A 26,261-nucleotide genomic window follows, 5' to 3' on the forward strand; every position below is an offset into this window, starting at 1 on the left:
GAGATATGCAAGCACCACTGGAAGGTCTTATGTTTTGGTAGTAAAAGCAAAAGGTATGAAAACACGCCTTCTCAAGTGTTACCTAGCTACAACCACAATCAGCTGAATTAGAGTCAAATAATACAAATGCAGAATCAAACTTGTGGTCAGTCACACACACACACACACACACACATATATATATATATAATAAATAAATACTAAATAAATATATACAATTTAAACAGTTGGACTGACCACATCAGTGATGTTGAGAATCTTCCTATTCATTGTTTCTTTGTCGTGGCTGGCTGTGGGTGTAAACCACAGCTTCTGGAATGTTTCATTCACCAGTTTCTGTAGGGAGAGAAAGACTGTTAGCACTTTTGGCACTAACTGGAAAAACCTATCATAACAGAGAATGTGGTTGCACCTTGATGCCCTCCTCGTCATTGACCCTGCGGATCATCTTCACGCACATCTCTGTGATCTTACTGAAGTTGGGCTGTTCTAAACAGATGTCTCTCAGAATCTTGATCACCCTCTTCCTCACGCTGATACCGGTGTCCTGGAGTGAAAGCACATAAAATCACTTTACACGTCTCACAGATTACATGTACAATAATCAAAATAGCAGGAAAAAACACAACTGACCTATCGGTAAGCCCCGCCCCCCTTAGTTAATGTTGCTCCCTCGGACAAACAAACAGAGCTGCTCACTGTCTTACAATGACAGCTGTCAGTGTGAAAACCTTGTCACAAGATGTTCTTGAACAATTTTGGATACAGAAGGACCACCATTCAAGTGGGAATTAAATATGCCATGGAGGGATATATAAAAGATTTTAAAATAAATACGGTGGGTAACTCGATTAATTTGGAAGCAGGGTTTACAGATCACAAAGAAAGCGGGAGAAGTCTCATGTTACGGTCGTCACGATCACGGATGACAACATGCAGGATCAACGCTGTTCATGTATCGCAGGGTATGATTAAATTAAATTAATGTACATTTAACCAGTTTAATACGGAGAGGCACTGAAATGTAGACCTTCTTTTATGTGTTTTTGACCTACACTGTACATGACGTGAGGACAGTCCGCTATTTTGTAAGATGGCATGGACTCACTAACTTCAACGTTAGCTAGTTTTAGCCTGAGATGCCTTGCTGAAGCACAAGATGACATTAATGTTCTGCTTGAGAAGATGAAAACTGTCCGAGTTCCATTCCCCATGCAACTGATACTCAACTGCCATTGGTTCATCTGCGTTCGATGGGAGGGGCTTACCGATAGGTCAATTGTATATAATTATATATTCAACATGAAGACTTTAGGCTAAAATGAACATCAATGTCTACAGCAGTGGTCTCAAACTCAATTCCTGGAGGGCCACAGCTCTGCAGAGTTTAGCTCCAAATCACACCTGCTTGGAAGTTTCTAATAATCCTGAAGACCTTGATTAGCTGGATCAGGTGTGTTTGATTAGGGTTGGAGCTAAACTGTGCAGAGCTGTGGTCCTCCAGGAATTGAGTTTGAGACCAATGGTCTACAGCAGTGGTCACCAACCTTTTTAGGCCCAAGATCCCTGACCTCGGCCTTTATGAAAGACAAGATCTACCTATTGAAGAATTGATAGAAAAAGACATCCCAGATTGTACTTCAAATTTGAGGCCTTTTACTTTGTATTTTAATTAGTGATGTGCCGATCATAGCGGATTCAGAATTCAGATTTTCTTTTCTTTCTATAGCAAATTGGCTGATACTGATACTAATTTTTAAGCAAATTTATTTATTGGCTATTTGCTTTATAACAAATAAACTGGCTTTAAACAAAAATTGCCATTTGAAATTAGAGGCAACCACTGCATTTTAATCACGACCTGCACGGGCAGTTGTTTTTGATATGATCTAGATTAATTTCAAGATTTAAAACAAAAACAGAATGGTCTGACTTTAGGTGTTATTTATTTATTTGCTACATAAAACATCTGCACGAAACAAAAACAGCAGGTCTGAATGAGACGCACTCTCTGACAGCAGGTGGCGCTTATGAACAGGGTTGCCAGTTTTTCGCAATAAAACTAGTCCAATGGAGGGGGGTTCCCCTGTAAAAAAAAAATATTTGCATTCCGGGGGTAAAATACACGTTTTTCGGCAGGGATCTTCCAGTAAAATTCACATTCCAGGGGCTAAATATCACGTTATTGGGGTCGCTTCAACCCGCGGACATGAACAACAACCCGTGGCAACAGTGTTAAAGTAGCCCAATTCCGCGGGAAAACCGCAGACTTGGCAACACTGCTTATGAATCGACCGCAATATAGCATTTCCTTGGTTACTGCTGTAAACAAAGCAGCGCTGCGCTTTATACGGAGAAGAAAATGCCATTGCCATCGAAACTTTTCTCAAGACAGTTCCCTTTAGTGATGCATTAATATAACCCCAGAAATGTAATGCATTTTTGTACTTATTTTACTGTTATTTTCGGGATCTACTGGGACCGCGATCGATGGGTTGGCGACCACTGGTCTATAGGGAAAGTGATTATCTTGGGCCTTTAAAGGGTCACCATTAACTTTCACAATTTTTAACTCACATTTTTGTCTTTACAAGTTAATTTTAAGTTGTCTTGCAATACGTCAAATTAGCTTTTAAAATGACAAACATGACCTATATTTATAAATTGTTATGAGGTCATAAAAGCTGCATGCATAACAAAAAAAGTGTCTAATGCTCACATTTATCTGATCGAAAAACAGCAATACTATGAAATATTATTACAAATTAAAATAATCATGTTCTGTTGTAATACATTTTAAAATGTAATTTATTCCTATTAGGGCTGCACGATATGTATCGAAATTATCGAAATATCGCAAATGTAAATATCGCAATATGCATATCGCAAGGGTGTGCGATATCTGAATCATTTTAATAATAGGCTACTTAAATCAAAACGTTGCAAAAAGTCAAAGTTTTAGTTTGACGCATATAGCAGAGAATTGCCTGACGTTAAAAAGAGTTAAGTGCAATAAGTTGCAGAAAACAACTCTTTGCCGTCTCGTCTTGCTGTCTGACTCCCACCTGAAGCGTATGCACAAGCCGCATCTCGCACAGCGTATCTTCCGTTCTGCCGCACATGTGCAAAGCGTGCGCGCACACACACACAGAGAGAGAGAGAGACTGAGTACCGTTATTCGAATTACACTTACGAATAACAGTAAAATGCTTGCGCTTGAAACACGATTTACACCTTTACAAAGCTTCTCTTGCGCATGCAAATTGAATTTACGCTTACAGTCTTATGTACACTTCCACAACTCTTACCCTGCGTATGCAAATCTTTTTGATGTCATTCTACCTTCATAAGAGACGCGTTTCAGTTGGCGCGCGAACACCGAGTTGATTCGTCTTTCGCGTCTCCTCATGTTTGAACAGACACATACACACAGAATTGTCAATAATACCCGTCTCAATGATCATTCTCGTAAACGCAGTCGGTTATGTTTTAAATGAATGTAAACAGCTGAGAAAGAAATCGGATGTGTATCATTATACTGGATCTGTGCAGTCGGATTTAAAGGCACAGCAGCCTATAAATATACGTGCTGCTGAATATGTCACTAATGTTAATCAAACAACAAAACAGCTATAACAAAGATTAATCTAAATTGAATTCATACAGTGAACACAATGCAGTGTTATTTTACAATTAATTATAAAATTTCTGTACCTGAATACTATTTATTTTATCTATGCTTGTAAATTGTGTATTTGTTCTTTTTTTTACTTACTGTTCACTTGCCTTTAATCATATTTGAACTTTCTCAGACTATAGTTTTTGCTGTGGTATATGAAGAAGTACTTAAAGTGTATGGAAAGCAAAGTTACAGTGATATAAAATTAGTGTCATTCATTTTTTTGTTATTCACATTGATGTTAAAATGACATTTTCTGATTTGTGGCATTACTTTTTATGTACTGCTGAAACACTGCTGGTCACTTTCAGAAGTTGTAGTGATTCTTTCTTTTCCAAGAAAGAATGTGAAACAAATTGGTTTTTTCAAGTCATTTTAATATTTTATAATATAATTTAAATAGATTTTTCACACTTTAAGCAATATCGTATCGCATATCGAATATCGCATTATACTACTGTTTATATTATCTATGCTTGTAAATTGTGTATTTCTTTTTTTTTTTCCTCTCTCTTTTTTTTTACTGACTGTTCACTTGCCTTTAATCATGTTTGAACTTTCTCAGACTATAGTTTTTGCTGTGGTATATGAAGAAGTACTCAAAGTGTATGGAAAGCAAAGTTACAATGATATAAAATTAGTGTCATAAATTTTTTTTGACTGTATGTTCACATTGATGTTAAAATGACATTTTCTGATTTGTGACATTACTTTTTATGTAATGCTAAAACACTGCTGGTCACTTTCAGAAGTTGTAGTGATTCTTTTTTTTCCAAGAAAGAATGTGAAACAAATTGGTTATATAATTTTCATTTTTAAATATTTTAAAATATAATTGAAATTGATTTTACACACTTTAAGAAATATTTTCACATTTTTCTTCAATATCGCACTGCCCTAATTCCTATGATGGCCAAGCTACATTTTCAGCATAATAACTCCAGTTTTCAGGGTCACATGATCCTTCAGAAATTATTGTAATATGCTGATTTGCTGCCCAATAAACATTTCTTATTACCAATCTTAAAAACAGTTGTGCTGACATTTTTTTCAGGATTTGTTTTGTTTAATCGAAAGAAAAAAAAACATTTAATTATTATTTTTAAAGATTATAAATGTCAATTTAATGCATCCTTCATTTGTGTACATTTACATAAATATACAGATATTGCTCCATATGTCAGTGATCAAAGCTTTACATTTTGCTCCTTAAACCTTCAGACAGTGATTTGAATTGCAGTCATACCAGTATCCTCTCGATAAGCATGTCATAGTACTGCTCCGTCAGCTGAGGTCGACTCAACACAAACCGTCCCAGCAGCTCGACCGCTGCTTCCCTCACACTGGTGGAGTTATCCATCAACCGGCCATGAACACCACGCTGCATATCAGACTACATAACAGACAAACATACCAGTTAAACGATGAACTCTGCCAGAAGTACCTACAGTGTTGTGCTGCCAGTTTAAATGCAGCTGCATTTCTTACCCTGGCCAGTATACTGGGGTCAACAGCCACCACCTCAGACAGACACTTCATGGCTTTGGTCCTGACAGCTATGGCGCTCTCCCCTAACACTCTCAGAATCTAAAAAAAAAATAGAAAATTAAGCATTTGTTAGGCACTTTAATACCAGGTGGAAACTGATTGTGTGTACATTTCAGACCAATCTTCTCACCTGTGTCAGGTAGATGTCAAAGCTCTGAGAGAAGGGTCTGGTGGAGGCCAAGTAGCGTACGATAAGGCAGGCGTCCTCATAGTCCACAGTGTCTGAATTCATCCTGCCAAAAGATTTATTTGCCATTAATAGCACAATATACCCATTATAACAGTCTTGACTGAGGCTGAGGATGTTACATCATTAAAGCAGAGATATTTGTGTGGTAATACCTGAGAGTAGTAAATTGATTGGGAGTTGATTTAATGACGGTGTGGAGGAATTTCTTGCGAGTTTCTGCACGCTGCATGATGTCTCCGGTGGTCTGGAGTTCTTTGGCGTGCTGCGTGCCCTCCGAGTCATCCTCCTTTTGATTCTGATTCCTCATGGCCTTCTCAGACTCCGTAGTGCAGTCTCTGAACCACTGAGCGATGTAAAATTTGCGTGCAAACTACAATACAAAATTAGATTGAGGAATTCTGACATGACAGTTTAAGAGCAGAAAAAAAGGACAAATTAGTTAATATCTGCAATAAGTAACACGCTAATGTTGTGCATGTCTCATAAAAAATTATCATCTACATAATTAACTACCATATGTTATTAGCATTAATAACAATATCACTTGTATTATTATTACTGATATCTCCTATTTGTAACATGCTACTTTTGTGAATTTTTCAAAAATTCATTATTATTATCATTAAAAAGCATCATTAATAATAATCAATTACAACAACAATTATTACTGATATCTGCTATGACAAACTAATTTTGTGCATGCCTATTATTATTACTGTTATAAATAATATTAATTAGCATAATAATTTAATTAATAATTTAATTATATATCATATAGTATCAAACAGAAGACAGCTTGTCATTTAATATTACTATTCTCTGTAGTTAATGGGATATTATTTTAAAAGTTAAGTGTCATTAAAGTTATAAATTAACACAAACGGAAATGTGAAACAAAATCAAAATTCTCTAGGTACATTTAAAGCCCCTATATATAATTTAAAGGATTCTCTCCACCAACTTTTACTAATAATTTTAAGCATAAACCTTTAGTGCAAAAGTTTTTTGGATAATGAGAAACAAATATAGAGTCTTGGATGTCTAAACATTTGACTGGTACTGGCTTGAACCCTTGTTTCACCTTAACAATTTATATTAAAACTTGAGAAATAATACATTTAATTTATTACATATTTGAATCATTTTAATTTTACAAATTTTGGTAACACTTTATTTTATGGTGTTACAGTGTAACTATATGAATAATTACTGAATAATATTAATTAACATACTATAGGTTTGGGATTTGGTTTAGAGTTGCTCACAATCATAACTAAATGACTCTTATTATTATAGTAAGTACAATTAAAATGCAACAAGGACATTAGATTTTTAAGAATATATGGGTAGCTTTTAGTTTCACAATCTACCCATCCATCCATACATACACTCAAACATAATTGTACACAAATGTATAAAAAATAAAATAGTAATCGAAATAAACCATATACAATAAATCATGTTTAAATTATATATAAATTGTGAAATAAAAAGAAACATTATTATATTTATAATTATTTAATTTATATTTGTTAATTTCAGAATTAAACTCATTTTGAAAATGTACACAAATCGGCTAAATCTCTATCATACATATGCATGTGTTTTTATGTTTAGCACGGTCAGGAAAGTTAATGCTCTGTTGCAGATAACGTGATTGGTTATGCCTTGTTCATACCAGTAATCTTCCCAGCAGGCTTAGCAGTAATTCTGAAGCAGGCCAATCGGGTTTGTTGACCGTAGACAGCAGATCCTGCACAAAATTCTCAAACAGCGGCCTGTAGTCTTCCTCACCCTGTTTACTGCCACACCTGAGACGTAGTTACAATACAGAATACACACACTGAGTACTACACACACACACACATTATTACTGATATCTGCTATGACAAACTAATTTTGTGCATGCCTATTATTATTACTGTTATAAATAATATTAATTAGCATAATAATTTAATTAATAATTTAATTATATATCATATAGTATCAAACAGAAGACAGCTTGTCATTTAATATTACTATTCTCTGTAGTTAATGGGATATTATTTTAAAAGTTAAGTGTCATTAAAGTTATAAATTAACACAAACGGAAATGTGAAACAAAATCAAAATTCTCTAGGTACATTTAAAGCCCCTATATATAATTTAAAGGATTCTCTCCACCAACTTTTACTAATAATTTTAAGCATAAACCTTTAGTGCAAAAGTTTTTTGGATAATGAGAAACAAATATAGAGTCTTGGATGTCTAAACATTTGACTGGTACTGTTATTTCCAGGTGTTACATTAACCATAGGCAACCTTACATGCACTTTAGATTTTGATACTTGATCAGAGAAAAACTCATTGGCTGACCCCAACTCTACATAAAGACCATGGGACATGAAGAGCATCCAAGCTGGACTCACTGTGAGGGCAGGGTCTGTTTCTGCATTTTCATCCATATAACCCAGTAAGGCTTTCTGTAGCCGCTGAGTCTCGTCTCCCTCTGAGCTCTAAACGCACATAGAAAAAGCATTGGGTAAAAACACATTTAAAATTGAGTGTTTATGAGATGCATGTGTAAATGTAGATACATGTGCACATACCTCTCTGATGATGCGGTTGATGGCTTTCTGGTCCATCCTGCTGGTGACAGCATCTTTCCTCAATCTGGCTGCTACAGTACCCAGATAGTCCAGTGATGCTACTCGCAGTGCCATCTCTGTCTGCTTGTTACTGAATTGGTGCACCTGGGGACAGAGTATGAAGGGTCAAGGGTCATTGAAGAAGAAAGAACAACTCTATGTGTTTCACTGCAATCACTTATTGTATTTTCTTTTATTGTCGCCTCTGGCTTGCTTAGTTGGGGACACTTCATTTCCAGCGATATCGTTGACATGATTGCAAAGATACTATTTAAACTGAGCTGGATGTTGACATCACTGAATTCAATGATGAACTGTCTTTAACTGAAAAATTTGTGTTTACTATTGTCATTTTGCATTATTGACACTATTTTCCTAATTAATGCTGTTCAGTTGCTTTGACACAATCTGTATTGTTAAAAGCGCTATATAAATAAAGGTGACTTGACTTGGCTTGTTCGAGAAAGAACACGAGCTCAGGAGGGATGTTCTGACTTCTTGAGGAAGACAGAGAGGAAGTTCTGAGCCGTCCGTCTGGCCGTTTCATATGAGTTGGTGATGAACACATCGTCGTCAACCTGAAAAACGGTTTAATCCACATTGTTAATATAGCCTGCATTTAACAACAGACTTCACAGCAATAGTACAAATGTGAGACTATCTCGAGTGGTGTTGGGTGAGTATCTAGTACCTTTTTGTGATCGTCTTCAGAGTCTTTCTCAGAGGGCAGATGGACCACGCACTGAATTAGTTGCAGCACCAGAGCACTAACCATCTGAATGAATATGGGCTCACCCTCGGCATCGCTACTGTTCAACCTAAACACACAGACAGATTCGACATGCAGGAAACACTTGTGTTTATCAATAGTTCACAGTCAATAGTTTAGGCAGAAATGCCATCTGAATTTAGGCAGTCATATCAATACCTGAAGTTCCTGAGGCTGCGTTTGCTGGTGGGCAGTCTGGCCAAAGAGGTGAAGATCTCCTCTAGAATTAACTGTCTGTGCTTCTCGTAACGAGAGAACACCTGAGAAAAAGAGAGAAGTGAAATGCCTCCATTAGTGTCATGTTTTGACAGTTTAATTCATAAAAAAAAAGTTTGGTTTTCTTTGGTCGCAAGAGAAGAAAACAAAAGCCGAATTCCAGATTTTAAGCCAAAATAAGTATTTAAGGACAATTTAAGGATCAGAATGGGTAATTTTGGAAAAAACAGCTAAATTAATTTTGCTGTTATAATGTAATTTTATAAATTAATAATTTTATTATATTAAGAGCATTATAATTTATTTAATAATTAATTACATTTTGTAATTATTTTAACTCATTTTGGTATAAAATAAGAAATAAAAGAAAAAAGAGAGACATTCCTGACAGAAGGAAGCGTGAAAATGGCTAAATAGTTTTATTGAATTTTTAAAATAATTTGATTATATTTATAGGATTATATATTTTATAATTATAAATCTCTTCGTAATTTTTTATGAAAAAAGCACACGGTTGTGCAGCTAATCTAAGAAAACATACCGCCGTCACCAGCTTTATGGCACACAGCTGCAGCTCACTGACATTCTCCACAAAGAAAGGAGTAATGCCCATCGAAGAGACCTGCAGAAGAACAAAAACACAGCGCGATACAACATACAATAAAAGCAAATAAACTATAGGAGCATACAAAAATATGCTGCATCGATCAGTTCCTACCTGCAATATTGTTGTATCGGTCAACAGCTGAATTTCCAACAGCTCTGAGATGTTGCTGACGACGTCACACACTTTGTTATAGAGCATGATGATGACTCTCTGCTTGGCGGTGGAGCACTTGGCTCGCTTTGCTTTGGAGCTCAGCATGGAACCTGAAACCACACATGGTTCATACCACATCAGGATGTTAGGAAGTAGCTCATTTACAAAGTTTGACATTTAATTTTATTAAATGTACTGGTAATTTACAACACTGGAAGAAAACGCCAACGTAAAATGTGTCAAAAAAAGAAAATTATTATCATCATTATTAATTATAATAATACCAAATTTAGTTCATTTATAAAAGATGTAATTTTAATCATCTATAAAAACATTTAAAATTGCTCAAGTTTTTAAATATAAATACATTTCTACGAATTCTGTCAGAATAACCAAAATACTGCACTTTTATTTGTGATTATTCTTTATCAATATGTCAGACAATTAATGCAACATACTTGTTTTCCTTATGACTTTTTTTTCTTACTTGAAGGGTACATCATTTTTCGTCATACATTTGTCTAAAAAATCATTCAGGCTTTAAATTCAGTGAAAAGTTCTAAAGCAAAATCTTTTTTTATATATATTTTATGGTTTTGTACCATTTAGACACATCAGACTTGGTGTGAACAGGCCTTCAGCAGAAATGAAGTGATTTTCAAAAAAGGTGAAAAAATGTCAGTAATTTTATCCCCCCCCTTTTTTATTTGTGATGTCAAAAAATGTATTCAAAATAATTTTATTTTTTACTTATAGGGTACATCCTTTTTTTCTTAAAATTGTCAAACAACTCATTTAGACATGAAATATAGTGAATCATTTTAGAGCAAAATATTTTATGATTTTGTATCATTTAAATAAATCAGACTTGGTGTGAACAGCCCTTCAGCAGAAGTGAAGAGTCTCACCTCCTTTAGGGTCAATTCTGTAGACCGGATCATACTGTGGGTAAAGAGTATTCTGCAGGTGGAACTTAGTGTACTGCAGAACTCTCTCGATCACGTCTTCAATGTACACGGCTTTGGGCATGTGTGATGAAGTCATGATGTTCAGTGCTGTCAGACACGCATCCCCTGATTTGGTCACACGCTCCATGATGAGATCCCGCCAGAGACGCTCCTCGTCCTCTCCATCGTTATCCTAATGAAGACCAGAGAGAGAAGACTGAGGGAAAGCACTGAACTACAAGTAAAGGCATCATTTGAAGAGTGAAAGTGTCACTCGAAAAACCAACATGATTAAGTGATTTTTACATGGTTCATATGTGTAGAAAGACTGGATCCATCCAGAATGTTCTTCTCCAGAATATTCAACAGTTTCACCAGTTTATCAGAAGGAATCTGGGCATTAGAGGAAAAAAAACAACAGAATGAGGTATATAGCCAGAGTGGATGTTACAAAAAACAGGAGGGTTTTTTTTTTGCTCTCTGATATTTCTGTGCACTATATAAATGTACTCTATACAGACCATTTATAATATTACAAAAGATTTATATTTCAAATGAATGTTGTACTTTTTAACTGTTCAAAGAATCCTGAAAAAAATATTCCACCAAAATATTAAGTAGCAACTGTTTCCAACAATGATACTAATAAGAAATGATTCTTGAGCAGCAAATCAGCATACTAGAATGATTTCTAAAGGATCATGTGACACTGACGACTGGAGTAATGATGCTGAAAATTCAACTTTGCATCCCAGAAATAAATTACATTGTAAAACATTCAAATAGAAAACAGTTATTTTAAATTGTAATAATTTCCCACAATATTACTGTTTTTACTGTATTTTTGATCAAATAAATGCAACCTTGGTAAGCATAAGAGACTTTTTTCAAAAACATTTATTTTTTAAATCAATAATTGTGTCTGTAACGCAACTAACGTGCACTTAAACTTTTTCATCATACAGATGCTCTTTATACATGTACTATTATATAGATTTCATGGGGCTTTTAACAATTGCATAAAAGGAGTAGTATACAATAACGTATCTCTTACCCTGCAGGTGATGCCCATGGCTTTTATCTTAGCAGATTCACTACCCAATTCATTTAGCTGCTGTTTCCCTAACAACAGCTCCTGAGGGATCTCATCATCATCTAAGAACAAACAAATGTGTCAACACAGAATAGTCAAAAACGGAAAGAGATGGTACGTAAAGTCCTGCATCTGCAAAAAATAAAAAATAAATAAATAAATAAATCTGAAATACTACTAATATCTACTAGTTTGCAAAAATTGCTGATTAAAGAAAAATGCTGATTAAAGAATATCATATTCATATTCAAATCATAATTTGTGAGAAAGTGTGATGCGTTAGAGCAAAACAGACACTATTTTTGGAAACAGCACCCTAAAATTAATAATAAACAATTATTGGATTTAACTGAGCAAATATCATACAGGGTGGTCAAATCTACAAAAAAGGGGATATATTGCCGGATCCTGACCATTAAAGTCCACATCCTCAAGATTCTCCAAGATGTTGTCAATACTCAACGAGAACCTCTTAAAAGTGGAAGAGTCCATCAATTCTGCAGAAAAAAAGTGGAAAAATAATGAGCATCATTCTGATGGGGGAAATGCTACAAAGGTGAGAAGGTTGAGAAAGAGGTGGAAGGGTTTACCTTCAGGTGTTAACTTGGGCTCATACGCTTTCCTCCTCTTCTGCTTCTCCTTCATCTTTAAACGTCTTGCAACTGAAAGAAAAAAACTAACTCTAACTCAACCACTAATAAACCATTTAAACAAATTTCAAACTAATCTCAAATATGATGGCACTATAGCTACTCTACGGTTTGGAGCAGATCTTTGATTTCATAATTAAATGCTCAAAGGGATAGTTCACCCAAAAAGGATATAAAATTATGTAAACATTACATCAGTTACAGACCTTTTCGGCTCTTTTACGTTTTGGTTACCTGGACATTTAATGGAGGGACAGAAAGTCTTACGGGTTTGCAATGACATGAGAGTGAGTAAATGATGACAGAATTTTCATTCTAACCGTCACTAAGGCTGGGGGGAGGTGAATCTTGGTCAGAGTCGTCATATCGGCTGCCTGAGCCTCTGCGTGTGTCGTAGCTTCCTCTTCGATGCTCTCCTGAATTCCTCCGGTCGCGCTCCTCAAACTCCCACATTCTGTCACGATCCTTCTTCTGACGTTTACGAGATGCTGGGGCAGAAAACAGAGACCATAAATGTAAAGAAAGTTAAGTAAATAAAACAAGAATTTTTGAGGAACATTTTGAAAATACTGTTTCAGCTTTTCTACATCAATTTCACATTTAATTCAATGTTACTTGCAGTTTCTTTGTAATTACTTGTGAAATTTACTAGCAATTTATGAGTGAAAAATCAGGGCAAGGGGGCATCAGTTTGGTTAAAATTTTTACTTGTTCCATTATTGTTTTTTTTAATGGATGCATTGGAGTTGATCATTAAAGGGTCACGAAACCTCCGGTTTCAGCACTGGTTAGTTCTCACCACAGTTTTAAAAAATGCTAAAAAAGTGGGCATGGTGCGCAGCGGAGCGGAGGAGGGGGAAGAGGGGAGACAGACAACACACACAGTTCTGACAGTTTCATTTCGTTCCCATCGAGTTAAAATCACAAATAAATCCACAGCCATTTGCACTCAGCATCGAAAACATATATAATATGAACGCGCTGTTGCACCTCTGAAAACTTTTAAGGCTTATTCTGTGGCGTTTATATAAGCCTTTTGACGGGTTGTGTCACAAAGCTGTAAAAACAGTTATGCTCACCAAGTGAATGAATCGCATTTGTGCCAAACTCTTATTACAAAGCAAAAACAAACACACTTCTTCGATCCATGAACGTTTCTCTCAGTTATTGTGCGCAATGTTCATCTCACAGACTCTGGAATGTCTGTCATAGCAAATCAACACATGCTGTTGTGAATAATTAAGAGAAGCGTCTTCTCATAGAATAAGAACACGCATTCTCATGAATAATTTAATAGACACCGATGCGTCATCGATGTACTATTAGACAATTGCCACGTCACAAATTGTGACGTCAACACAATGTACATTTTAAACCCGGAAGATGAAAATAGCGCAAAAAAGCTTAAAATTAACCAGTTTTCTCCAACAGTTAAAATTATCGGATGATAACATTGTCTTCTATGATGTGCAACAAAAACACCTCTGCTAAAATCTCAGAAAAAGTAGTCTGGGGTTTCATGACCCTTTAAGGCAAATCAGTCAACAAGTGTCCAGCATGTACATGAAATTACTACTGTTTAAAAAGCATCCCAGGATGCACCTTGTGAACTTAGTTAAGACAATGTCCAGTTAGGTTAGGATACATAATGAAAAACCCGATTAATATTGCATTTGATTGACAGATTTGGTGTTCCTCTTTGTGTGGAAGCAGACCGTTATCATTACAGTGATGCTACTCACAGAAATCCTCGTCCTCTGAGCTGTCCTCCGCATATTTAGGCCTCTCATTGACAGTGCTGCGTTTGCGTTTGTTCATCTTTACCCGCTCACACAGAGGCATGGTGGACTCGATCTCTGCCAGCAGCTCAGGAGGAAGATCCTTCAGCACTGACGGGTCTATTCCACCTGTGCACAGAGACTTACGTTTAACTTGCATTGCCTACAGCACACACAAGGTTTGAAATCCTCTCCTTTATATTATCAACTGTAATTGGGACTAAACAAACAACATCTCTCAATGGTTCTAGCAAGCTTAAATAAATTGACCACTAGGAATGTCAAAAGTACCGATACTTCAGAATACTAGCAGAAGTAATAACCCAAAACCCAAATTAAAATCCAATTTATGTAGCGGCAACATGCAACATTTAATAAATGTATACTTTAATAATCAGACACCAATGTCAAAAATATTGAGCGTGCCTATTACAATAATTACAGTAATATCCAAGAAGAGCAGAAAGACTGTTTTTGTTAAGTTGGTCTGCGAATCTTGATAGTTTTATACTAAAATAAAATGAACAAATTTAAAGGGCCATAAGTTTGTTGCAGGTGACAATAGCCTCATGTACGTGTGAATGTTTTCCTTTTTTAATTTAGCTGTTTGTTTCTTTGTTACGGAATCTGGAAATAAATTCATATTTTTTTTACATTTAACTACTCTTGCATTCTTTCAATTATTCAATATTTACTTAACTGATATTGCTGTCAGACACCTGAAAACATACACAGTTTTTCAGGAATAAATAAAAAAATCTTAATAGAGAGATGTTGAATAAATGAGTATGTTCAAAAGCATGTTAAATTTTACTGTGGAAAATTGGTTTGGCATTATAGTGTGATATCGTGAGTGACGGTTGCTGTTTTTTATAAACAAACTTAACAAAACAACGCTTAGACTATCTGAAAAATCTGAAATAAAATACAAATATTGGATGAAAAAATTAAAAATGTACACAAGTTAGAAATGATACCTTGGCATTTAACTGAAATAAAATAAGTGTAAGTTAAACGACTAAAATAAGGGACTTTAAAAAATAAAAGTTATATAGAAATATTTGCAAAAAAAACAAAAGCTAATAAAAACGACAAAAGCGCTAGGGCTGTCGCGATTCGTTGATTTTATTTGACTATTCGATTTTTAAAAATCCTCGACTTCATTTTGCTTGCGTCGACTAACCGGCAAAATACCGGAAGTGGCGCATTTCACAGACGAGAATGTATAAAACACATTATTAGTCTGTTTTCCAAGGCTGCATGATATATTAAACCCATTTAAAAATCATAATTAAGCATAATTGTTAATTCACAAACGCTACGATTTAATTAAACGATTTAATTATATGCGATGCAGTGTTCTAATACACTATATGCGCTTTAATTATTTACATGCGTGTAGGTTAAGTACATGCGTCACACAGCGGCTCCGTTCACAGTAGTTCCACAGAAACTGTTATCATTTACATGTGTGGAGCGTCTCAACCTCCATCTCTGCATGTTGTTGTGAGTTTGGGTTTATCATAACGTTCATCTGGGAATGCAACATGTGCCATTTCATCAGATTTGTAAGGTAAATCATTTATAAATCTACGCAAACACATCACGGTTTCAAAACGTTTTGATGTCCACATATTCATTTAATTACAATGGCTATAGCATTTCTGTCCTAAAGAAATGGCCAAATATTAAACATTAAGTGGACATTTGAATGAAATGGTGCTTGGTCAATATTAAACAAGGATTAGATCGCACCGTAATGTGTAAAAACAATCGTCAGGCCGTTGGCGCCCCCTGCAGTCCTTTGTTGTAATGCGTAATGTACATTAGCTCTATTGTTTATAATACATTATGTATTTTAACAATTTTGTTCAATAAAACCATATGATTTCTTGCTTTTGATACTTTATTTGAACTAATTATTATTGCTTCATTGCTATTATATATGTATTTTAAGTAATTTTAAAGGCTATTGTTCACTTACATCTATTTTTATTACCACAAAAAAATTTATTATAATTATAGGGCACTATGAAATCAGTTTTATTTCCAAATTCAGTTTTTTTCATTTTTCTATACTCTGTTTTAATGGTTAAATTAAATTGTATTAATCAAAAAGCCTGTCTAATTAATTGATTTTATTTTTTTTTTTAAAAAGAAGAAATTTCAGAAATACCGCACATTTACATTTTTCTCCTAAATAAATAATCCTTTAAAACGTTTTTTGATTATAATTTTATTAGTAGTAGACTAGAACACGTGGATATGTTGTCATTCTTACACTATTATACTCAATGGACTATGAGATGGATACTTGCTTCTTGCACTTTATGTTGCACTTTACTTTTGGATTTCATTTGGTTTAATGAAATATAGTTTAATAAAATATTCTTAAGTAAAATTGTTGATTTTTTTTGTGGGAAATTAATCGTTTAGAATAGATTAATTGATAAATTAATCGAAATAAAAATAGTCGTTAGTGGCAGCCCTAAAAAGCACATAAAATTACTAAAACAAAATTTAAAAATTGAAATGAAAAGCAGAATTATAAACAGAAGCTCATTCAAAATATGAATAAATACTGTAATACTAAATAATACTAAAATAAAACTGATCATGACAATTATATCAACAACTGTTTAAAAAAAAACGTCAATCAATAACACACCAGCAATTAATATTACTTTTATAAGAAATAAATACAACCATTTAATTAATAGTACAATTATTACTGTACAATTATTTTGTATTCTATAAATCTAACCCATCACACAACAAATCTGGCAATAAAAATGAGACACTATTTCAAAACGTATGACAACCCCTTATAAGAGCCATTTCAAACAAACATTTAAAAAAAAAAAAAACCTGGTAACAGTTCAGCTCTTACCAGCAGGAAAAGTCAAGAAACATTTCGCATAACTACCCTTTTACAAGCAGCCAAGTAATACATATCCCTGCCTGGCTGTTCATTCAATTCGAAAGGAAAAACCTATTCTCAGAGCAGGAAATGGTTATTCAAACTGGAAAGAGTAAAGATAAAAGGAGTTCCCCTACCTTTCCCAGATCTCCCAGAGGAGAGCCTGTTCTTGCCAGACTTGGAGCCACGCGAGTCTCTCTCCCTCATGAGCCTCTGAACCTCATCGATGGAGAGTTTCTGCAGAACAACCACAGGCTTGACAGTCTTCTTCATGTCCACCTCTGGTTCCAGTCTCTCCAGCCGCACACACGGCTGCTTCCAGCCTTCTGGAATATCTCCTGCTCCGAGATCTTTCCTGATTTTGGGAATGGTGAAGTTTTTAAGCACTCCCGAACTGGTGTTTTCTCCCAGCATGTACGGAGGAAGCTCTGCTGGTTTACTCCCCGACTGAGCCGCACACTGCGTGCCGACATCACCGTGCCGACCCTCGGGTCTGTGCTTCTGCCGCGGGGTATCGGGCTGATGTCGGTGTTCTGGAGCATGGTCGTGCTTGTGTTTGAGGGCCTTCGGAGTGACCCCTTCCTGTGGCTCCTGAGGCCAGCGCTGAGCCTCGCTGGCAGGGATGGGCATGCCCATGCAGGTGTCCTCCACTCTGCCCGCTTGCTCCAAGCTCACTTGCAGGCCTGGGCGGCTGGCGCTGGCACTGGTGCTGGCGGCGCTGGCCTCCTGAGGGGCGAGCCTGTGCCCTGCGTTAGCCCCTCCTCCTCCACCTGGAGCCCCAGAGCCTGAACCAGCTGTGCCAGCTGCGCCAGGCTCCTGCGGGTGAGAGTCCTGTTTGCGCTTCTTCAAAGGTTTATCTACAGAGAGAAAGAGATCAGATTCATAATTTGTATCATGAAAATTGAGGGAGGGTTCTTATTAAAGAAAATAATGTCAATACATGGGTCATTAAGGCATAACAGGCTTCATTTTCTTTTCAAAAAACAAATTTTTGGCATTTTTGGCTTTATTTTTATAGGACAGTTTAGAGGAGGCATAGTGGGAGAGAGCGAGAGGAGGGTGGGATTGGGAAAGGTCCTCAAGCTGGGTTTCAAACTCGGGACTCCCGTAGACTTATAAATAACTATATTCCATAACATAAAAATAATAATCTGCATGCATCATGTATGTCTGCTATATTTATCAGGCAAGTTTCTATATCAGTGCACATATCCGTTTTGGAGACAATGTGTTTACTGACATCCTGCATCATACCTTTATCCTGCACCTCTTTAGCACCACGGTCCGTCTCCATGGCCGCTTCACTTTCCATCCTTTCTATTGCAGCAAGAGCCTCAACAAGCTCTCCTTCTGGGTCTGAACCGGGGTACATTCCCCCAAACTCCACCTCTGCTGGCCTGGCCCGTGACTGCCTCAGGTTCAGCTTAGTAGGGTCTTTTGTTGGCGAGCCCACAATATCATACACAGCAGCCTTATCGGCCGGGTCCCGCTCTCCCTCGTTAGGGTTCAGACCGCGCTGCTTGTCTGGGGAGCCCAGATGCATTTCTTGAGCCCCATCGCAAGGAGGAGTGTACGGTGGAGATGACTGCAGTATGTGAGACGTGAAACCTGTCCTCATCTGATCCTAATGGTTTTCAGAGGAATACACAATAAGAACAGCTTCTTAACTCTTTCCCCGCCATTGACAAGTTATCTCATCTTTTACAAGAAAATGCTTCCCTGCCAAAGACGAGTTTTTACAGCTTTCCGTGTTTTCACTGTTATACACTCGGGGGCGCTATTTCGCATCTTCTGAACGAGTACAAAACCTCCCGAACAAAAACACAAACAGGACAGAGAAACTAGCGATCTCTATGTAAACAGATGCCTATGAAAAATAATGCGATCATCAGCAATAGACAGCATATAAATGAAAACTGCATAATGTTACAGAGTAAAATGTTGATCCAGGAAGTGGTATATGTCGCTGCAAGTTTTGGAGGTGTTGATGGAAGCGATTTACTGGATTTATGCTTTGATAATCGTACTGAATATTATCCAGATGTAGTTTTTGATAAAAACGTGATTCTCAACTTTTTGCTCAAAATTATGCATTTTTTATGAAACCTACCTATATTCAAGTGTTGATAAAAAAAAAAGAATGCTTTAAGCTAGAATAAAACAGATTTTTTTGTTTAAAAGTAGAGGCTTGATCTTTATTTTGGTGTATTATTTGGTGCATATTCAAATATTCATACAGCAAAATATACTGGAGGCCATCAAATTTTTGTGAAAATTATCAAAATCGTTGGCGGTGGCTGGCAACTTTTTAAAAAAATGCTGGCGGGGAAGAGTTAAAAGAAAAGTGGTCGACCAAAATGTAAATTTTTGTTTTGATGGCCAATGCCGATATCCGATATACATGTAAAATATATAATATAAATTTTTTTTAAAAGTTTAAAATAGTCAAAAGTATAATAAAATACATACATAGCAATTGTTGAAATTAAATGTATAATATATTTTACATCACATTGCAATGACGAAATTAGAAATCATTTGAAAATGAATATTGGAAAAACATCTTAAACTTAAAATTGCAAATTAAACAGATTTGATGGCAAATTCGTGATTCTGTAATCCTATTATAGAATCATAACCAACAGTGCCATGGAAATTTTTTTCTTTTCTTTCCAAATAAATCTGCAATATAAAGCTAATATATTACAGTAAAAATGCATAGCACCTGTTAAAATTAAATATATATTTATTTCCATTTTTAAACATTATATTTTTGTATTCCATTTACTTTGTTTAACAGAACGGGAGCTCCATGCACACGTGCTGGCATTCTCAGCGTTGTCAAAATAAAAGTCCCAATATTCTGACACATCAGCCAAACTGGCGACTGTTGGTCGACTATTAATGTAGAACAAACTTTTAAATACCTTATTCTCGTGAACATTTCTCATGCCTCCTGGAATCATCGGGCTTGCTACTGAACCTGGAAAAAACACACAGTTTAAATACGCCAGAAAACAGACAAAGGTCTCAATCAATGGAAGAGATTCTCTATAGATCTGCCTATGTTTGCATCTTTGTGCAGACCTTGCTGTAGGTGCTGGTGTTGACTGTAGGCTGGAGGGTGTGGGTACTGTCTGTAGCCGGTAGCAGGGCTCTGAGGGGCATAAGGGCTGGGCACTGGGCTGCTCTGCTGAGGCAGAAACCGTCCACCAGAACCAGACTGCCCTGGCACAAAACGCCTATCATAAGGAACAGGAAGGGACATGGTCAACAGAGAGTTTTTACTAAATCTACTTGCCAACACTGATTTGTAAAAAAAAAAAAAACAATAAAATAAAATAAAAAAAATTCAAAATATTTAACAATTATTTTTATATTTTTTTTAAGGAATAAACAACATTTTTATTTCAAACATAGAAAACAGTTATTTTAAATTGCACTGTATTTTTGATTAAATAAAAGCAGCCTTGGTTAGTAGGGCTGCAACAAATGATTATTGTGATCATTGATTGATTTATTGATTGATTGATTTATGAAATACATAAATTGTAATTGCAAATTAAATTGTAATTTTGTCTAAAATCTAATACTCATGATAAATACCACTAATCATAATTATTATAAATTCTAAAACAATTCCAGTTATTTATAATAAAGTTATTACTAAATAAAATTAAACAAAATAAGAAATGTTACTATTGTAATATTTAAATGTAAAACGTTACACCAACAAGCTGTTATTTTATCTGAAAGCTACACAGAGCCCTTCATGTTTCTCTTTACAAGCCTGGAAAGATGGTTGGTGCAAGTTGTGTTTCCAAATGCATGTTATAAGAGATCCAAACTCAGAGCAGATGTGTAGATTAGTATTTACTGTGAAATGAGCCTCACTAAGGTACTGAAAACACCAGATTGTGAGCTGCTCACGTGTAAAAGTGTACAGTGCCTCACTTCACTCGGAAACATGCAACGCTGTTATTTAATTCAATCGTAGCCTTTTCAATTTGATAATCGCACTATGCAACAACAAAATCTTGTTTTTACAAGAAATCAATGTTTTTATGAATAATCATGACATTTATATCTGTTTTTCCTTAGCACAGCATTAATGGGTTAATACTAAATCAAATACATATTAAAGGGTTAGTTCACCCGAAAATGAAAATTAGCCTGTGTTTTACTCACCCTCGAGGCATCCTAGATGTATATGACTTTCTTGTTTCAGACGAATCCAGTCTGAGTTATATTAAAAATTGTCCTGGCTATTCCAAGCTCTATCATTGCAGTCAGCGGGTGTTGCAGTTGAACAGTCCAAAAGTAGTCAAATAAAGCACACGCAACCATAATAAAACGTGCCGCACACAGCTCCGGGGGGTGAATAAAGGCCTCCTGTAGCGAATCCATATGTTTTTGTAAGAAAAATATCCATATTTCAAATGTAATAAACACTTTTCTCTCACTTTCGGTTTCTGTCATATGCGGAAGCCGTCCCAGCGGATGACATAGTATGTCGGCTAGGGTTGGGTACCGAATCCCGGTGCCAATATGGATATGTTTCTTACAAAAACACATGCATTCACTACAGGAGGCCTTTATTCACCCCCCCAGAGCCGTGTGAGGCACGTTTTATTATGGTTGCGTACGCTTTATTTGACTACTTTTGGACTGTTCAACTGCAACACCCGCTGACTGCAATGATAGAGCTTGGAATAGCCAGGACAATTTTTAATATAACTCAGACTGGATTCATCTGAAACAAGAAAGTCATATACACCTAGGATGCTTCGAGGGTAAGTAAAACATAGTCTAATTTTCATTTTTGGGTGAACTAACCCTTTAAATCATACACGGTATTATAAAACATACTGCATGATGGCTTTGTTAATAACAGCAGTTGTTGGTTAGTTTCGTACAATGAAAACAAACTGAATGTGTCACAAATAGTATCACAAGTTACTCCACATAAAAACTGAATTAGAAAGCAGGCTCACCCAGAGGGGCTGTGGGACATAGAGGCCTGGTAATTGGCAGAGGCTGGACTTCCCTGCATGGAGCCATGTGTGATTTTATACGGCGGTGCCATTGACTGCTGACTTATACCTGTGAAATACAATAGTGTGAAAAATAGTCTGGACGAGAAGCAATAGGCAGAAAAGCTACTATAACAACATAACATCACTTGAGATGGTTACTGAAAGTTTAAAGACTGGCAAGGTTCCAATGAGCCAGGTCAAACCATTACTGCATCTTTGCTGCTATATAGGAAAGTAGCAAAGAATTAAATAATTCATGCATTTAGTCATTGCAATGAAATCACAGAACTTAAAACATTTGATATTTATTAAATAGATATTGAATATTTATACAAGTTATATTATATGAAAAAAGTGTTATATCTAATATTTTTTTTAATGATTCTTTCGTGCATTTTTCTGTGCCATTTCCATTACCACATGTTAAAGTATGTTGTCCAAAAGTTGACAAAGCTTTCTATTTATTTTTAGGCACTAAACCTTTTTTTGTTTTGTTTTTTAAACAGATGAGTTTGATATGCTATGCAAACTCTTAATTCACACTACACGTGTTCTGGCACAAATCAGCTTGGATTGTTTTGCAATGCTGTCAATGTAATGCAGACTTTGTAAAGAGGCTTTTGCTGATGAATGGTGCAGTGGCAACAATATTACATGTGGAAAATATATCAGTTTATATGCTTTTTATATGAACAAAGTTCCTTGATTTTATATACTGATTGTTTTGGCATACATAAGAAACAAAATCAAATTAATTATTTCTCCTTAACATACACATTATGGGGAAATAATTCACTTGGTTTTGTTTCTTTTTTCTCTGTTGTTTTTTTATAACTGAAGGTCAGAGAAAAACAATGCCTCTTTCTGTAGTTCTGATGGGAAAATCACCATGTTCTAGGGAGAGGAAAGGGTGGCAAAGTCTTATCAGAAGGACAAAAACCGCAAAGATAACTAAACATTCTTCAGGTAGACTTTTACCTGCTTGGGTGAAAGAAACCTGACAGCAAACTAGCAACCCAAAAGTAAGCATTGTTACAAGTGCAATCTGTCAAGCTTGTAGTAGTAGAAGTTTCCCTATGTGCTTGGATTGACTCTTACCCGCCTGGGCCGGATACTGGGGAGTGCTCGGTGCGGTCTTATTCCTGAAGATGTTGGGGTTCCTAGACAGCAAAAGCTGCAGCAGCACTGGTACATCTCCCTCCAACTCATCACTGCCAAGGCTGTCCTTCAGCTCTCTGTGGAGAAATATATCAGAGTTGACGAACTCAAACACCACTGAAAGAATACACAGTGCCCTATGATTTCCACAATGCGTAAAACGCTGTAAGAATTGCAGAACCCAGTTATAAATATGGAATTCATTGTATAACACCAGACTGTCAGATAATTTGGCAAAATTTGAATTAATAAATCAAAAGAAGGGCTGTGCACTTAATCAAATTGTGATATAGAGTGGTGGAACTATGATGCGACTTTGTAGGCAAAAACCCGGAAGCGAATTAGCATTTTAGCACTTCCGGTTCCATCGTCCCAGAGTCAATGGGTTTTTTGAATCTTTCAAAATAAATGTAAAGACAGAGCCCGAAAGGGGAACAGAGTCGCGTGACAGACACAGTGATGAAGCTGCTATGTGTTTGCAGTACACAAGCCACGGTTAAGACAGCTGACTCCACTGTGATCGATCGATCGATCTCTCTCTCTCTCTCTCACACACATGATGTGCAAAACTCCGCATTTGAACAGTCAATAGCAAATACTTAAACTTAAAACAGTAGCTGATTCAGAAGCGCCAGATTGTCATAGCAAAGTCAGAATTACCTCCTCTCCTAGGTTCATGAAACGGTTGTCCATAAAATGCATTGCTGTTCTGTTGTAAGTAATCTTAAAGATTCCTAAATGCATCTACTTTTGGAAGGCCAAATAAAGTGCTTTTGCTTTCGCCTAGAAACACACAGCGTCTCCCTGACATGCTGCTTCAACACTAACTGCGGTTACTGAAACCACGCCGCCTTTCTTTACGGTCACATTTGGGCGGCATTATGCAAATTAGGGCTGGGTATCGTTCAAAATTTTTCAATATCGATACCGATACCTCGACTTCGATACCGGTTCCTGAACGATACTTTTTCCGATACCAATTTTATGAAATCAATTTTAACAAGATTACATTATCTAAAAAAAAAAAACTTTGGTTTTATTTTTCAGCTTGTTGATGTTTATACAAACTTAAAGACTCATCTCCTGAGCCACTGCACAAAATGAAGGAACAAAATGTAACCAACACAACAAATCAGTGCAAAATAGTTTTAATAAAGCTCAAATAGTCTTCAGTTTACACATCTGTTAGGCTACATTTACACTAGGTAGTGTTTGTTTTAAAACGCATAGCTCAGACAGAATCATGATTTCTATTTATTTTCCACTGATTTACTGATGAGCATTAGCAGTTTCCAGCGCTGTCTGCTTGTGTTCTCTCTTCCATGATCGCTGCTCTGACTCAGAGGTAATAACATATTTAATTTCAGCAACATTACATGGCCAAAACACACATTAGACGGCAATCTGAAGTTATTACAAACACTCAATGGTGGTTTAAAGTGAGTTTTGAACGGCCTGGAGTCCCAACCACACATCAAGACATTGTTCAGATCATTAGACATTTGACATGTTTCCATCCTGAAATCTCATTTGGTTTGAACTAATTTTTTTACGCACCTCATCCCAAACCTTCCGTTGCAAATTCCAAAACGTCATTTTAGAGCTGATAACAGAGGCTTGAGCCATTGATATGCAGGCTTACGCAGTTATTAATGCAGTCTAATGCAGTTATTAGAGAGAGGGAGAGAGAGAGATTAAGCGCGTGTGAATGCCTGCGTCTGTGCATCTCTCAGCAGCGTTCAGCAGCAGTCTACTAATAGCTAATCTTTAAGTTAAACTCCTTCATGAACCTCGCTACTGAGAAATGTCATGTAGCTTTTCAGCTGCGAAACTATTTTACTGATAAATTTGAGGTGCAGCGCTGACAAGAAGTTTCTGTTCACTCGATGGTATCGAGGCAATTCGGTCGGTGCCTAAAAAGTATCGAACTCGATACCCAGCCCTAATGCAAATATTTACACACAGTGAGGTAGATATGTGGGGGCGTGTTAGAACGAGCCGTTTTAGGGGGGGGCGTGGCAGAGTCTTAACTTTGATAAAGAATATCTCTTTGGTTTTGAGACTTTAGTCTTTGCAACTTCAGGGATCTTATCTATGCACACTCAGCTTGTAACACTCCAAGGAGAAAGGAAAACTTGAAATCGCATCATATGACCCCTTTAAAGGTGCAATAGGTGATTGTCTACAGAAAATTTTTTTGTTATGCTGGTTGAAAGTCTCTTCACATCCCGATAGCAATTATTAAGTTAAGTGGTCTAAATGTATTTATCTATTCTGTGGAAGGCGTAGGACCAAGAAATGTTTGTCCAATCAAAACGCTCGGTCCGAGCGTTTTAATTGGCTTTCCTACCTGCCTGTCAAGGTATGTATTAGCATACCTCTGCGCACCCGGTTCGCGCAGACAGGATACGTCATCAGCGCGTTCACACACGCTGTGCAGACAGAGCGAGAATGGCAGACAAACATCAACAACCTGATCTTCCTTCCTGGTATTGTAGTACTTTTAAAGTTTTCTCACCGATGAATGACACATGATGTAGCCCAGCGGTTTAGGCATCAAAATTCAGTTCATTATTCGTTAGTTTCATGAACTATGATTGAACACAAGAGCTTATTTTTTGCGATAATCCAAAAGCCTATGGAAAAATCCTTTTGGCTTTTTGTCGAGGGAACCAGTGCGATGCTAACAGCCAATCGGCCTACAAAGTGAAATCATAGTTCCCCCACTCTATAGAATAGTGTCTCTGAACATTGAACTGCAAAAGTCTATTTAGATATGAAGTCTGCATGTGTGAATGAGTGGCACAGTTTTGTCTACTACATATACTTGATGCTTGTGGTGTTTTCAGCATCTGCCACCTCATATAAGGACATCAGCATTTAACCCTTT

General features: G+C 36.3%; 1 protein-coding gene across 1 annotated transcript in view; it reads right to left on the bottom strand.

The window, feature by feature from the left end:
* The window catches only part of LOC107594572 (nipped-B-like protein A), a 55,286-nt gene that overhangs the window by 19,582 nt on the left and 9,443 nt on the right, over positions 1 to 26,261 (bottom strand). Inside the window, exons 4-30 of the mRNA XM_016284663.1 lie at positions 23,312 to 23,448; positions 22,172 to 22,280; positions 20,265 to 20,419; positions 20,105 to 20,160; positions 18,432 to 18,801; positions 17,315 to 18,034; positions 14,222 to 14,386; positions 12,800 to 12,967; positions 12,420 to 12,491; positions 12,243 to 12,326; positions 11,791 to 11,891; positions 11,043 to 11,129; positions 10,698 to 10,929; positions 9,748 to 9,899; positions 9,571 to 9,651; positions 8,973 to 9,073; positions 8,736 to 8,862; positions 8,540 to 8,622; positions 8,494 to 8,497; positions 8,006 to 8,149; positions 7,826 to 7,912; positions 5,570 to 5,787; positions 5,358 to 5,460; positions 5,168 to 5,266; positions 4,926 to 5,072; positions 413 to 547; positions 238 to 336 (exon numbers count right to left, since the gene is read on the bottom strand). Coding sequence (XP_016140149.1) covers positions 238 to 336; positions 413 to 547; positions 4,926 to 5,072; positions 5,168 to 5,266; positions 5,358 to 5,460; positions 5,570 to 5,787; positions 7,826 to 7,912; positions 8,006 to 8,149; positions 8,494 to 8,497; positions 8,540 to 8,622; positions 8,736 to 8,862; positions 8,973 to 9,073; positions 9,571 to 9,651; positions 9,748 to 9,899; positions 10,698 to 10,929; positions 11,043 to 11,129; positions 11,791 to 11,891; positions 12,243 to 12,326; positions 12,420 to 12,491; positions 12,800 to 12,967; positions 14,222 to 14,386; positions 17,315 to 18,034; positions 18,432 to 18,801; positions 20,105 to 20,160; positions 20,265 to 20,419; positions 22,172 to 22,280; positions 23,312 to 23,448 — 4,036 coding nt within the window. The remainder of the gene's footprint in view (positions 1 to 237; positions 337 to 412; positions 548 to 4,925; positions 5,073 to 5,167; positions 5,267 to 5,357; positions 5,461 to 5,569; positions 5,788 to 7,825; positions 7,913 to 8,005; positions 8,150 to 8,493; positions 8,498 to 8,539; positions 8,623 to 8,735; positions 8,863 to 8,972; positions 9,074 to 9,570; positions 9,652 to 9,747; positions 9,900 to 10,697; positions 10,930 to 11,042; positions 11,130 to 11,790; positions 11,892 to 12,242; positions 12,327 to 12,419; positions 12,492 to 12,799; positions 12,968 to 14,221; positions 14,387 to 17,314; positions 18,035 to 18,431; positions 18,802 to 20,104; positions 20,161 to 20,264; positions 20,420 to 22,171; positions 22,281 to 23,311; positions 23,449 to 26,261) is intronic.

This window comes from Sinocyclocheilus grahami, unplaced genomic scaffold (assembly GCF_001515645.1).
Source record: "Sinocyclocheilus grahami isolate Dianchi unplaced genomic scaffold, SAMN03320097.WGS_v1.1 scaffold186.1, whole genome shotgun sequence".
In the NCBI taxonomy this organism is placed as follows: domain Eukaryota; kingdom Metazoa; phylum Chordata; class Actinopteri; order Cypriniformes; family Cyprinidae; genus Sinocyclocheilus; species Sinocyclocheilus grahami.